At 43.5% G+C, this 14,739-nt stretch overlaps 1 protein-coding gene across 1 annotated transcript in view; it reads right to left on the bottom strand.

The window, feature by feature from the left end:
- Positions 1–13,987, bottom strand: part of JPH3 (junctophilin 3) — an 86,011-nt gene extending 72,024 nt beyond the window's left edge. Inside the window, exon 1 of the mRNA XM_035120767.2 lies at positions 12,898–13,987. Within this exon, the coding sequence (XP_034976658.1) occupies positions 12,898–13,279 (382 nt within the window). The 5' untranslated portion in view covers positions 13,280–13,987. The remainder of the gene's footprint in view (positions 1–12,897) is intronic.
- Positions 13,988–14,739: the final 752 nt, after the last annotated feature.

The following is a 14,739-nucleotide window of genomic DNA, read 5'->3' as shown; positions in this document are numbered from 1 at the left end:
AAAACAAAAATTATAATGCTTGAATTTTGGGGAAATATAATATCCCTGCCTCCAGTTGCAATATTTAATCTGTGATTAGAGAAAAGCCTAGTGAGAACCAAAGTTTAAAGGCAATGTCTGGCAGATCTCCTATGTGTGATACACCCGCAAGTAATTTCCTTCTTTCATTTTGTTTGTTTGTTGAACTCTTGGGCCCTCTGCCCGGTATTCTCCTGAGAGAAAAGGCTTGTTTTCACCAGTTTCCCAAAGGACAATTCCTGCAAATTCAAGCCAGCACAAAGCAAAAACAATCATCCTTGCTTTTGATGTTACTACTTATATCCTTACACACATTTCATAAATGAAAAAGAAAGGCTTTAAGACTTACTGGAGGTCCTTGTGACATCACAAGTTTTTACAACCTCCTGCAATATATTGTATATTTGTGTATTTCATTATCTGTACTTAATTATTTCTTGAAACAACACTGTGGGCTATGTCATTATTATACTTATTTTCTAGATAAGAAGCCGAGGCTGAGAAATCAGTAAATTGCCCTATGGCTAGCTGGTGAGTTTCTGGCTCTTCTAGAATATGAACCAACATTCAGACTGGACAATGCAGGCAATCTTGTTCACAGGGCTGGCTCTAGGGGTAGTCTGGGTGGCGCGGGGTGGGGCGCCCGACGTGGTTGAGACGGCCCTGCTGGTTCACAAAACAAAATTTAAATTTGACTTTGAGTTTGGAGTGAGTGTTTTTCCTCTGCCTCTGCCTGCCTCAGTATGCATTACCTTTCCGGATGCAAAACCCTCTCTTGTTCATATAGTTTTCTTGGGCATCTTGGGAACAGTATTGCCTTCTCCCATTGGAGGGGCATTCTCTGCATTCCGAATTGGAAATTCCTAGGGCAGCTGGCAAAAGGCCTTAGCGGAATGGTACCTTTGAATCACCCCTCCCTCCATTTTTAAAAAAAATGTTGCTTCTTTATTTGCCCAATTGTTTAACGTTTTTGAAAGCTGCTTCAATAATTTATTTTGGGTGAATATAGCATATAGATATTTGAAACAAAATCTCTCTGTGTATGCAATGTTGCCCTCCCAGTTTGCTCTAGAATAAACTTTACCGCTAAGAGACAATGCTCCTCTATATTCTCAAGGCAAATTTCTGTCCCTCCTGCTTGACAGTTTGTGCGGGTTCTCAATCTGTAACAAAATTGTTGCTCACAGCTAACATGAGCATATAAAACTAACTGTGAATATACTCCCTATGAAAGAACATTTGGAGGTTTTTAGTTTAAACTTGAAAATGTGAGTACAAGGGGACATGATAGCATACCCTCCAACATTTCTCCATTGAAAATAGGGACATCCCATTCCAGTGATGGCGAACTTATGACACGCGTGTCAGACATAACACGCAGAGCCCTCACTGCTGGCACGCGCCCCTTCGGCCCATTCACGCTGTTGTTGTTGTTTTCCCCCCATTTGTTCTCCCGCTCCTCCTACAGCTTGTCTCCGCTACAGCTTGTCTCCGCTGTTAAAACCCGGATCCTTTTTGTTGTTGTTGCTGCTGGTAGTCAGAGATTGGTTTTTTAACCCTTTCTGTGCTGTTTTTTCTGGCGCTTTGGCAGACGATGATTGGGTGTAACAGCGTTCGTTTTTTAACTATGTCGGTGCTGCATGTTAGTTCCAGCAAAGGTATTATTCGTCATTTATTTCTGTTCTCTTCCCCCCCCCCAAAAAGTGCAGCAGCTTTGGGGCACCCCCCCAAAAAAGCAAAGCAACTTTTGCACCCCCCAAAAAAACCTCCAAAACTTTGGTCGGCAGCTCCCCCAGAAAAGTTCAACAACTCTGGGCACTTTGTGATAAATAAGGGGTTTTTGGTTTGGTTTGGTTAAATTATTAATTTTTGGTTTATTAAATACAGTTATATATTACAATTATACATTTTTGTTATTTAAACTTTAAATATCGCGAAATTATGGTTTTTCTCTCGAAGTGACACACCACCCGAGTTATGCTCGGTTTTTTGGCAAATTTTGACACACCAAGCTCAAAAGGTTTCCCATCACTGTCCAATTCGATAATGATATTTTTACTATTTATAACCACCCACACATCTTACTGGGTTGCCCCAGTCGCTCTGGGCAGCTTCCAACATATACAAAAACATAATAAAACATTAAACATTAAAAAACTTTCCTATACAGGATTGCCTTCAGACGGCTTAGGGATCGGATAACTCCATACCCTCCAACATCTCTCCAATGAAAACAGGGACATCCTAAGGAAAAGCGGGACATTCCGGAATCAAATCAGAAACTGGGGCGACTTTTTAAAATCAGGGACATGCCTGGAAAACAGGGACACTTGGAGCGTCTGTGACATAGGTGTATAAAATTATGCAGGATGGAGAGAAAGTGTAAAGAGAAAAGTTTTTTCTCTTTCTCTCATAAAACTGGAACTTGGGGCCATCCAATGAAGCTGTGTGTTGGAAGATTCAAGACACAGACAGACAAAAGTATTTCTTGATGCATCAAAAATTTAAAATATGGAATTACCCTGAGATGTAATGATGACCACCAACTTGATGTTTTTTTTACAGGATTCAACACATTCCTGGGGGATAAGGTTACAGGTGGCCACTAGCAGTGATAGCTATGCTTGACTGCCACAGTCGGAGACAGTATGGCTCTGAATGCCACTTGCTGGGAATCACTAGTCGCACTCAGGGCCAGCTTTTGGGCTTCCCATTGGGGCATCTGATTGGCCACTGTGGAAACAGAATGCTGGACTAGATGGGCCTTTGGCCTGATTGACCAACCAGGCTCTTTTTATGTTTTCAAAGAGCAAGAAGAAATAGAATTAAATTACAAGAAGCTTGATTTAGGAGGCCTGTCAGAAACTATGGTAGGTTTTTTTTTTCCTGAGGGCTTTGATAAGAAGCTTAGGAGCAATAAATCTGCACCTCAATCACCCACCTACCCCCAAAGTAGCCAGTCAGTAAGTTCTGTTGCCTCACCTCTTTTGGCTTCTAGGGTGGTGGCTGAAAAGCTAGGAAGAACTGCTCCTGATGGACCCAGACCAGAGCTGGAGCCTCCAGTTGCTGACCATTACTCCAGGGTGGAATATAAGGAGGAAACTCTCCAAATGTAAAGCATAGCTCAGCAATAGGCTGCCTTAAAGAGCTTGTGGCATCTCCTTTCTCTGTCCAAAGAAAAGGTTTGGACAGGGAGCCTCTGTTGGAGGAACCTTTAAAGCATGTGTGATGAACCTTTGGCTTTCTAGATGTTGCAGAACTACAACTCCCATCATCCCTGCTCATTGGCCATGTTTGCTGGGGCTGGTGGGTATTTTAGTTCAGCAACACCTGGAAGGCCACAAATTCCCCACACCTGCTTTATATATAAAAAAGCTACCATGGATTAAATAACACTTTGGGTGGCTTCTGATGCTCTGGAAATCAGGTGTTCCAGGAAGGATCTTCTCCATGGGGCACAAGGGGCTAATGTGGGGTGGGGTGGAGTAAAGTGCAGGAGATGTCTCTCTGCAACAGGCAGGCATCTCCATAGTGCTTCAGTAGCAGCAGAGACAGAGGGAGCTGTATCTATGACAATATTCAGGCAGGTTGTAAAAGAGCCACTGAGCATCTGTCCCCAGGAGTTCCATGCCCCCCCCAGGTGAACGCCACTTCTGCTTGGACCAGCCTTGCACAAGAACCTGGGTACAGTTGGTGGCAAGAGAGAAGGAGCTCTGCACTGTGCAACCTTAGACTGCCGTTTATTCATAAATTGTGTCTGTAGCCCTTTCCAGAGAATGGAGGCCTCTATCATTCTTCCTTAACAACAACAACCCAGCATAGTAGGTTAGACTGAGAAATGTTTACTTGCCAAGGCTTTATGGCTAGAAAAGGATCTTGGCCACTCACCTAAAAAGCACCCAGCGTCAATGGCACCTAAATCAGCCCATTTCCCTGTCCTCATCCAAGCCTCCTACTAGACCATCACGCTTTGCTTCTGAGGGTAAGATCGGTGCCACAAAATTGTCTGATGCTCCAGCATGTATCACGCTAAACATTCCCAAATGCATTCAGCTGCCTTATTCTTTCTAATATGCTTCCTGCACAAAGTACAGCAGAATCTGGCTAATTCTCTCTCTCTCTCTCTCTCTCTCTCTCTCTCTCTCTCTCTCTTTCTCTTCACTAATCCTCAAACTCAATAATCCTCATCACAAACTCTGCGATCTCATCCCACTTCTCAGGCGAGTTAAGGCCCTTTCTCTCCTTATGCAATGTTCCACGGTACATTTACCACGACGCTGAGGTGAATTGTAAACAGCGAAACCAAGGCACTTAACAAAAACCAGCCGGTTGCTCAGATGCTTCACTATCAGGAAGAGAATCTGACAGGGAGGAATATGAGCAAGAAGGGCTGAAAAGGGTGCTTGCCACACACCTTACATCCCAGGAAAAGAAACAATCCCTCACCATCACCTCGAGGGAAATCTTACTGGGCCCCTCCAGACCGGTGTTTTATTTTGGTTGTATTCTGCAACATGTTCTTAAGACAAAAATGGTGCCTTAGTGGTGGATTTATTCTGCTTTACTTGTTGTTCTGCAATGCTTCCCCCAAAGCTACCACATCGTTGCTCTCCAGATGGGCTATAGCACAAAAAAGCAGGGCAAAAATAAACTAGAACTTTTTGGGTATAAAAAGCTACATGATTTCAGCAGGTAACTTCAGGATAGGCACTGATTGGAAATGAAGCAGTGTGATCACCCTGAAACTTTGCAAGTGTGAACAGTATAAAAAGCAGGATCATGTGTGACACTGCCCTTCCCTCACATAGCATTAGAGCACAAATAATCTGGAATATGTAATTTTTAAAAAGGTACCGGGAGGGTCCCCTAACCACCAATTGCCAGAATTCAAGTGATTATCTACACCAGCGTTCTTCAGCTTTGGGTCATGAAGTGCAGTTGGACTACAAAACCCATCATCCCCAGCCAGCTTAGCCTACACTATAATCTGCACTACACGATGTTGGTTCTATACCATTTTAATGCATTGTTTCCCTCAGGAAACCCTGCAAAATTGTGGCCTGGACACATGTAGTTGCCTTTTACAGAGTCAAACCACTGGTCCAGCTAATTCAGTATTGCTTACCCCAGGAATGGGCAAGCTGTGGCCCTGCAGATGCTGTTTGGACTTCAACTGCCATCATCTCCATCCAACATGGGAAGTGGTCAGGAATGGTGGCTGTTGTGGTCCAACAGCAGCTCTCTGGGGTCTCAGGAACAGATTTGTCCCATCTCTGCTATCTGACTACTTAACCAGAGATGCCACTGGGGATCAAACGGGGAACCTTCTGCATGCAAAGCAGGTGCTCTGCCACTGACCTGTGGCCCTTCTGTGCTTGGTGAGGGTGCCAACAGTTCTTTATTCTCTACAGAACAACAGCACAAGTGTCCCGTACATGTGGTAGCTCTGAGCTCACACACCAAAGTTCACATGGGGCTCTGGAATGAATGGGGCCAAAGTATTTCATCATCAAATAGGTGCAAATGGGATGTGCACTTAGCCTAAGTTACAAACCCAGAGCACTCCAATGGCCTACACAGTGGGAGAAATAGCAACTGTGCCTCCAAAAAGAACCCCACTTAGAAGATGATGTACTGTCCAGGAAAGTAAACAAATGCTAAGGCCTTATAAGGAAAGAGAGTAAAATAAGAGAGAGGGATGGGGGCATAATTATATGTTCTGACACATTTTCCCTCCTGGATGAAGAGGTCTCTGCCAATGTGTCCATTCTGTATAATTTCACACACAAAAAAATCATCTATTTCTTGTGTTTTTCAGTTTTTATTATGTTTCGTACATCGTCCTAAGATATATATATGTGGAAGGCGATAAATAAACAACGGCAGCAAAGAATAATAATTATATTCCTTTACCACCACCACCACCCCTCTCTCTCTACACACTCCCAGAGCTGAGTTCCGTGTCTATTTTCAGTATATATTCTATTCTATATATTCTATTCTATATATAGAATATATAGTCTATATTCAGTGTTTAGGGAAGTTTTTAATGTTTGATGCTGTATTGTTTTTAATATTTGGCTGGAAGCCGCCCAGAGTGGCTGGGGAAACCCAGCCAGATGGGCGGGGTATAAATAATTTATTATTATTATAATTATTATTATTATAATTATTATTATTATAATTATTATTTATTTATTTCTATCCCTGTGGTGAGGTGAAAAACCCGTCTTATTTTCAGAACGAAACCTTGGCTATAGAACAAATTGTCCAAATTCTTGTAAATATGCCTTTTAGTGTGGGTACCAAATTTGGTGCAAATCAAGAGGGCAGGAGAATGACAGATAGTTAAAGCCTAGAATAAAATTCATTACATGTGGAAGGAGATGCTTCTTACCTCCAATTTTTACCCTAACTAATCTGTTTGCATTACTGGAAGGTATGACTCAAAGTGGGGAGGTGGGGAAGTTCCATTAAAAAACTTCCCTGTTGCCATTGGAGGCTGTGCATGTGCGCATTCCTGAAAAATGTGCTGGACCATGCTCCTAATGGGTTGGGATTGTTGAGCAACTGCTTTCAGCACATTCAGCTGGGCAGTTGTGTGAGAGTGGTTAGGGTGGTTTGGACATGCATTGCCTGCCACACAGGTTGAGGGCAGCATTTAAGGATTACTTGCATGTGAGAAAGAGCCACTGCCGATCAAACACCACAGAGCTTTCATAGGATGACGTACACCAGGCCTACATATACCTTGTGACCCAAGCACCGCCCCCAGACATTATGGGAGTCCACCAGGGACTCGATCAGCCTCCTGTTTTGTTGCCTGTGTGGGACTGCCAAAAAACAGGGTGGCTCTGAAGCATCTGGCAACCAAGGTGGATGAAATCGGCTTGGTGGGTTACAAGTTGTGCATGTGAATCAGTAAACGAGTCTTTGACTCATGAAGTATCTTCAAATGGCAGTGCCATTTCCCCCTCCACTTTATCAGAGTTAGATTCGCACCATATGAATTGCCATCTGGATCTGTCCTTGGAGAAAACATTGGTTGCCGTATACCAAGCCCTGTAGCTCTGCAGTCTCCATTCATGACTTAATACTAGTCTGATATGCTTGCTTTTGTTCAGGGAAAGGCAGGGACCTCCAGGGCCAGGGAAGGATTGAGTTAACACACAGGAGGACCACATGAGACAGGTGTGCACCTGATACACATACAGCATCTCCCCCTTCCCAGCGGCCTTCTGGATGTGTCCTTGGAGAATGCATTGGTTGCAATAAACCACAGACTGAGGCTTGCAGACCACATTCATTTTAGGGTACTGGGACAAAGGGATCAAAATAAGTGGAAATTTTATGGCAGCAGGGCCCAGTTGATTGTATGCCCAGGCAGCTCAATTAGTACTCTCCAAGGTCCTGAAAAAGGAAGAGTTGATATGAGGAGGAGAAAGATTGAGAGTGTGTCCTTTTGAGATTAGATTGCTAGAAATTAAAACTGGGTTTTGTTTTGTTTTGTTTTTTTTAAAAAAAGAATGTTCTTGATGATTGGCTAGGCTAATTTGAGTTGCTAACGTCAGCCTGACATAGTATTGCTTAGTTATTTCCAGGACTGGGATGCCTTTCTGGTATTGTTCAATTAGCTCTGCTTCAATTTCCAAATATAAAGCAGCTAAAATAGAGATTGCTGGCATGTATGAAATGCTTGCAGGCTCTCTCTCTCTCTCGTGCAATTTTCAGTCCTAGAAACATGAAATGAGTACTCACTTTCCTCCTTTAGCTCTTCTATCACTCTAATGTCCATTGCTTTGATTGCTACGAAGGTTTATACCTTGGAAAAGCAAGAATATGTTTCTTCTTTCTATGTGTGCATGATTTGAGAGAGAAATGGCATTGCTAGAGATGTATAAAATCGTGGGACTGGAAGGGTTCACAAGTCTGAACCCCTTGCTCCAATAGAGGGAAGCTTATGTATGTGGAGAGTCAGTTTGACAATAGCAGTGTGGCTGTGCATATGATGTATTTGACCCAGGGTGCAAGTACAATTACCCAGGATGCACAGCAAATACACAAATGTGATTACATGCAGGTGGCAACTTCAGCATGACATCGAGAAAAGTGAGCTTTGGAATGTTTGTGATCTGGGCCTCCGAGTGATACTGAAAACGAGGTGTGTCTGTGTGAAAGGTATTCACTGTGTGCTTCTGGGTATGAGCAATGCATCTGTGTGCTTGCAAGGCCCAGTATACCTTTCCTGTGCCTCTGAAGCATCTGTGCAACTGTGAGATATAATTGTGCAATCTATGGGCCTGTTTTTGACAAACATGTCTGAAACATGAAACAAATGTGGAGGTGGGAGCATCTGTGTGTGGGTATGTGTACAAAGGGTGAATATTATGTGTATGACAGCATTGAAGTTTGCGAGAGAGACTATGCGCATGTGCCTGAAGAACAGGAGAGTGTGTGGGAGTTCCAGGAGACTGATAACAGCAAAAGGAAACTGTATTGCTGCAACAGGAGCATGTTATATGATGTGGGGTGGGTGGGAGCATCAAAGGTAGAAAGAGGAAAGTGCATCCAATTAGGTGGACAGCTGATGAAAACAGAAGTGTTCGGACCCCTTGGATCCAAATTCAAATTCAAATGTACTGTACTCATAGCGATGGTCATTTGTAAATAATGCTGAGCTCCTCTTGGCACCTTGATGTCCCTCTGTTGGTTTCTCCTATGCAAGAAAATGTAGACTCTTCAGATCAGATCTTTAATACACACCAGCTTTGCTTTGTCTAAACCTGTTAACAAAACTTGATCTGCTTACAATACTGGAGTTTATCTGCAATTTAAAAAACAGCATTGTGGCAGATAGCAATGTTGACATCCCAGGAAATGATGAAGCTTAAGAAATCAGAAGGATTAAAGCAGCACATGAGCTTTAACTCTCAACAGCTACCTCTTTTTTGTCAAGACAAGCAGTGAGCCATTCCTTCCTAGTGTAATATACTTGACCATACATACACCCAGATGCGATAATATCTGAATGCAGGAGTTGATTAGGACTGATCACCAGCCCAGTCCCCTTGGAGAACTCAGCTGAATTCCACTAAGGCCATTTTTTATCCTCAGGTGAACCAAGATTAAATGACATACCATGAGACATGAGCCTGTTTTAGGGACATACTTTTATGTGTGTTTCGATTCTACACCGACAACTGCTGAGCTAATCGTAGGTGCAAAGAAAATTGGTCCACATGCAAAGATCTGTTAACAGAAACAGAAAATAAATTGAGGATAAAAGATTTTGATGAAATAAAATTTCTGTTAACAGATTGGTTGCAATACCACCAATTAAATGACATATTCAGAAGTGATAAGGAGATAGGCTTTGGGAAGGATTTCTCAAGGTCTGAAAAAGATTTGTTGGGAAATAATGGGAAATTATTAACAAAAATGGATAAGCTACTGTTGGAATGGGAAACAAAAGATGAAGAGGTTAAAGATATAATGATAAAATGGGCAAAAGACTTGGGACACAATGTTCCATTTGAGTCATGGAAAAGGCTGTGGAAAGAGGATTTAAAATTTATTGCATGCAGTTCTTTAAAGGAAAATTATATAAAAATGATGTACCGTTGGTACCTAACCCCAGTTAAGATTGCAAAGATGTATAAAAATTCCACCAATATACGGTATATTGGAAATGTAAAGATAATGTGGTGGACTTGTAGAAGGGCAAAGGACTTCTGGGAAATGATTTACAATGAGTTTTAAAAAATGTTTTAGATAACCTTTTATTTATAAAAAAAAACCCAGAAGCCTTCTTGCTTGGAATAGTGGGTGAAGAGATACCAAAGAACTTAAAGAGACTGTTTATGTATGGATAAAATTTATAGAATATGTTAAAGAACACTGTAAATATGTTAAAACATTAGCAGGGTTGTTATAACATTTATGATGTGTTAAATATGGACAACATACTAAGATTTGAAAATTACAGAGGAAAAATAATGATATGCATGATGATGAATGATTGAATTTGGAAGCCAGGGCGAGGGGGAGGAAGGCAAACAATATGAGTTTGGTGTATAATTGAATGTAAAAGTGTTGTTGTTTTTTTAAAAAATCTTGGAAAATATTTTTTTAAAATAAAAATAATAATAACCGTAGGTGCAAAATAAGGCTCTACATCATATGTGGGGAACCAATGGCCCTCCAGATATTGCTTAACTATAACTCCTATCAGCCCCAACAAGCATGGCCAATGACTAGGGATGATGGGAGTTGCCCAAAAGTTCCCCACACTTGCCCTACAATTCTCCACCAAAGCTTTGCTGGGTAGGTTTCTGCTACCTCGACAGCATTTCTTCCTAAACTAGTTTCACAACCATCATGAAGTCTGTTTCCCCCATCTTTCCTGGCTTTTAGAGACAACATTAATTTAGCCACGACAGAAGATTTACATTTCTGGCCAATTCTTGGGTTATTCAAATTAATGTCCTATTCTGTGGACTCCATAGCTGCCAAGTTTTCCATTTTCTTGCGAGGAAGCCTATTCAGCATAAGGGAAAATCCCTTAAAATAAGGGATAACTTGGCAGCTATGGTGGACTCCATACCCAGCCAGAATTCATTAGGAATTGTACTGCTGCAGTAAGATTCCATCATGACCACCTGAGTTCTGAATAAGGCATGGATAGGCCAGATGTCTTCTTTAAAAAAAAACATCCCTTGGGTTTTAGGAGACTTTTCAAGCTGGTCTTTAGTCTTGCCTTTATAGAAAACCATGTATTCAGAATAATTATCTCCTCCTTAGGGAGTGATAAAGGTAGAGAAGCGGAGCAGGAAACATGTAGAATGTATCCATGCTCTTTCAAAATTCTGTGTTCAATCAAGTAAACCCTCAGCTCTAACCATTTCAAAGCAAGTTTGTAAGCACAGCATAGAGTGTTAAAACATATCAAAGTCCTGTTTCCTCATCCCCACCCCCCCACCCCCGTCGCCCCATTCCGCTATTACCCCAGTCAGAACAACAAACTTGTTTATAAAGAGTTGCACTTTCAAGGCTGGGGATAAAGGCCTTGGATGTTTTTTTCTTTCTTTCTCTATCTAAAATCTTTAGAACACTCTAAGCAACATGGGCTGGGGTGAGGGAGATAAATACAGACACATAAGATGAAAACCAGAGGTCTCCCTTGTTGTTTCCACAGGATTCTAGGAAGCTGGTTTGGCCCTTACTACCTAGGGAAGCTGGGACACTGTTAATGAACAAGAGGCCGAGCGATTCAGTCACTTGAGAGAAAGAAAGCTGTTTTCTCAGGATAAGACATCAGAACTAGATAATGTCTCTCTGTGTCTCTGCTAAATATTTGTACCCATTCTCACTCACCCCGATACACCTGAAAGTGCCATCACAGGTCAAAAACAGCTGTCCTCACCTGCCTCTGGGTTTCTCTGCATTAAGAGTGGGAAAGCTTTTCCATTCCCTGGGCCACATTCCCTTCTGAGCAACGTTCTGGGAGCTGCAAGTCAGTGGTGGATGGGGCCAGAGCAACAAATGTAAATTTATTTCTACACCTTTCTATGCTCTACCCAGGCAGGCAAGTCGTTATTAGGGTTCAAGGACACATCCCAGCCACACAAAAGCCACACTCAATGAGGGTGTGAAGGAAAACCAGTGAGCAGGGTGGCCTGGGCAGAAGGGACATGACTAAAGAGGGAGTATGGCCCAGAGAGAGGCTTGGGCCCACATCTGGCCTCTGAGCCTCTACCCCTGCTGTACAGAATCAAGTTGTGAAATCTCAGCATAGGAACTCTCTACGAATTGCAGTTGTTTGCCAGATAAGCTCTGGGTGCATCAGGTTGAGCTTTATGTGTGGAGGGGGAATTATAAAAAAAAATGATAGCAGCTTGCAATGTGTTTTCATTATTGTGAGAATTTCAAAGTGCCTGCACTGAGAAGCTCCAGCATTGCATCTTGCTGCCTGGGTTATGTGTTTGTTTGTTTTTAAACCTAATCTGCTTCGGAGTTGAAAGAACCTACAGATTCAAGTGGTGGGTCTACAGTCATGCTTTCAAGTCATAAAACAGCCCAATGATAGGACAGGCACGTGACCACCTCAGGTGGCAGATTATGGGCAACAATTAAGGATAGCAGACTGGCGGTGGCAGAGACACAACCTGATCCAGGGGGCATAATTCACCGGGACGTTCTGAACAACCCTCATGAAAATGAATGGAAGCCAAACGTCACTTCCTGGCAGACTGTGGCTCAGATTAATCCATGTAAAGGGCTCTCTCTTGGGCCATTTGCTCCAGATACCAAAAACCTGCATTTCCTGTTATGATTCTGACCAGTTTCATGACCCTGCCTTACTGTATTCCTCCTCATATACAACTTTGGATACAGTTTGGTTCCTCACAGCCATTGCTCTTAATTTCTAAGCTCCTTTCCATACGCAATAAAATAAAAAATAAAATAAAAATGTTTCACAATTATCACCTCATTTATCCTTACAGCAGCCCACAAGGTGAGCTTAGTTGAAAGATAGTGACTAACCCACCACAGGGAGTTTCATAGCTGAGTAAGAATTTGAATGCCTTCCAGCCTCCTGCCCCCCCACTCTATCCAACAAACCAGCTTGCAGAAAAAGGCCTTCCCTTCGTCAGGCAACAGAGAACGAGAAAAGAAACAGCCCTGGTCACAAATGAACTTAGAGGACTCCATTGGGAAGGGGCACTGCCTTGGGTGGGCTGCTTTCCCCTGTCTTACAGTAAGAACGAAGCTTTCAACTGGAAGGGCTTCCTAAAAGGATACACTACAAACTGGCAGAGAAAAGGAAGGATGATCCACTGGACAACACCAAGGGACAGAAGGAGCAAATGGGCTACTTACCTCCATCCGAGTAGGTCTCTGTCCCATAACCATCCTGAAGACCATTGCTCCAGGTGCCTTCATATTTGGCCCCATTGCCTGTGCATTCACGTACTCCGTAGCGTCCCTTAAATCCATGAGTCCATTCGCCTTTGTACACCCACTTCCCTTTGCTCTCCACACCAATGCCGTGGCGCTTTCCTTGGGCCCAGGTGCCCTGGTAGGTGTTGCCACTCGGCCAGGTATAGACCCCCAGCACTTCAAAGCCGTGACTCCAGGAACCCGCATACTCTCCTTGACCCTTGGGGCCGGTGCATATTCCGTGGCCGTGAGCCTTGCCGTCCTCCCAGCCTCCACAATAGGACCCTCCATCGTCAAAATTAAACCTTCCCCCACTGGACATGCATGTAACTCAGTTTGAAAATTCTCAAAAAGGTGAAAAAAAGAGAGAGGGAGGAGGAGGAGAAGCAGCCGCCAGGGGAGGAAGAAACAAAACAAAAAAAACCCAACAACACCTTAAATAATGCACCAAATCCAAATAGCTGCTTGAGTCAATTTCTGCTGCTCACACTTTCTCAAGGGGGAGACTCATGGAACCTGGATCCTCTTGACTTCCTGCTCTGGAGGCTGGATTGGAGCAAAATAGGGAGAATAATATTGTCCAGAACAGCAAATCAGGCAGGTTTTGGTGCAAGCAAGTCTCCTTTAAAACCATCCGAGGCAAAACCCAAGGAAAGAAAGGATGCGGGGGAAAGAGGCCAAGTGCCAACATATAAGAAGAAGAATTCCTGGTTTTGCGGGAGGCGGGAGGATGCAACACGCAGGCGGCAGGAAGGGTCTCAAATCCCCCTCTGTGACCTCCACCTGCTGCTGTTTTGATGGAGAAATGGATCAGGCAGTCCGAGGCAGAGCAGCATCTTGGTGGTTATGTTTTTGCTGGAGAGACTCCTGAATCAGCAGCAATGCAGTGTCTGTGTCTGTCTCAATCTCACGCACACTCTCTCTTCCTCTCTCTCTCTCTCTCTTTCTCTCTCTCTCACACACACACTCACGCATACACACAAACACACACATACACACTCACAAACACACCTACACCTCACCCTACAAAAACAACTGTTCTCATTTTCTTCCTCCCCCCCCTCCCCACACCTCCCACCGCCACCCACAGCAAACCTCTCACTCCGTTAGATCTCGGCTTGTTTTTTGGAACGACTCCCACATTTTGCCTTCAAAGAGAGAGACAGGGAGAGGTGCCCTTTTCGGAAGGGCTGGATTCTTTCAGCAGGGTGGCAGAAAAAGAATGGATGGAGGAGGCGGAAGAGATTGAGGATGGAGGGAAAGAGGCGCCTCTCTCTCTTTCCTTTTTTGTATCTCCTGTCTGGGAGGGGCAGAGGTCTTCTTGCATCCTCCTCACCCTCTTCTTCCCATCTTCCTCAGTGGAGACCGATCTTGCTTATTAAGGGGAACAGACCCCAGGCTCAGCTTCTGCCTCTCTCGCTCTCTGTCTCAGCTCAAGCTCCTTAGATTTAAAGGTACAGGAACTGCGTAACACTCACCGCTCGCTCCCTCCTCGCCCCCCCCATCAGATCTCTCTGTTCTCTTTCACTTCCTTAGAGACAGGAGGCTAAAAAACCTCCAGCAGGCCAGAGAGAGATAGCTTCCAGAAAAAATGCATTCAAACGGCAGGCTGCAATCTATCAGCCTAGGAAGAGGGTAAAGATTTCTCAGGGAAACCAAGTGGGAGCTCTTGCCTTCCATATTGATATCCCAACACTAACCTGGCTTATTCATTCACAAGTGGCACTGATTTTGCTGGGAGAAGCAACAGACTATGCTTAGGAGGATCCCACTCCTGACTTA

This window comes from Zootoca vivipara, chromosome 6 (assembly GCF_963506605.1).
Source record: "Zootoca vivipara chromosome 6, rZooViv1.1, whole genome shotgun sequence".
Lineage (NCBI taxonomy): Eukaryota > Metazoa > Chordata > Lepidosauria > Squamata > Lacertidae > Zootoca > Zootoca vivipara.
This window is presented reverse-complemented; position numbering and strand designations above follow the sequence as displayed.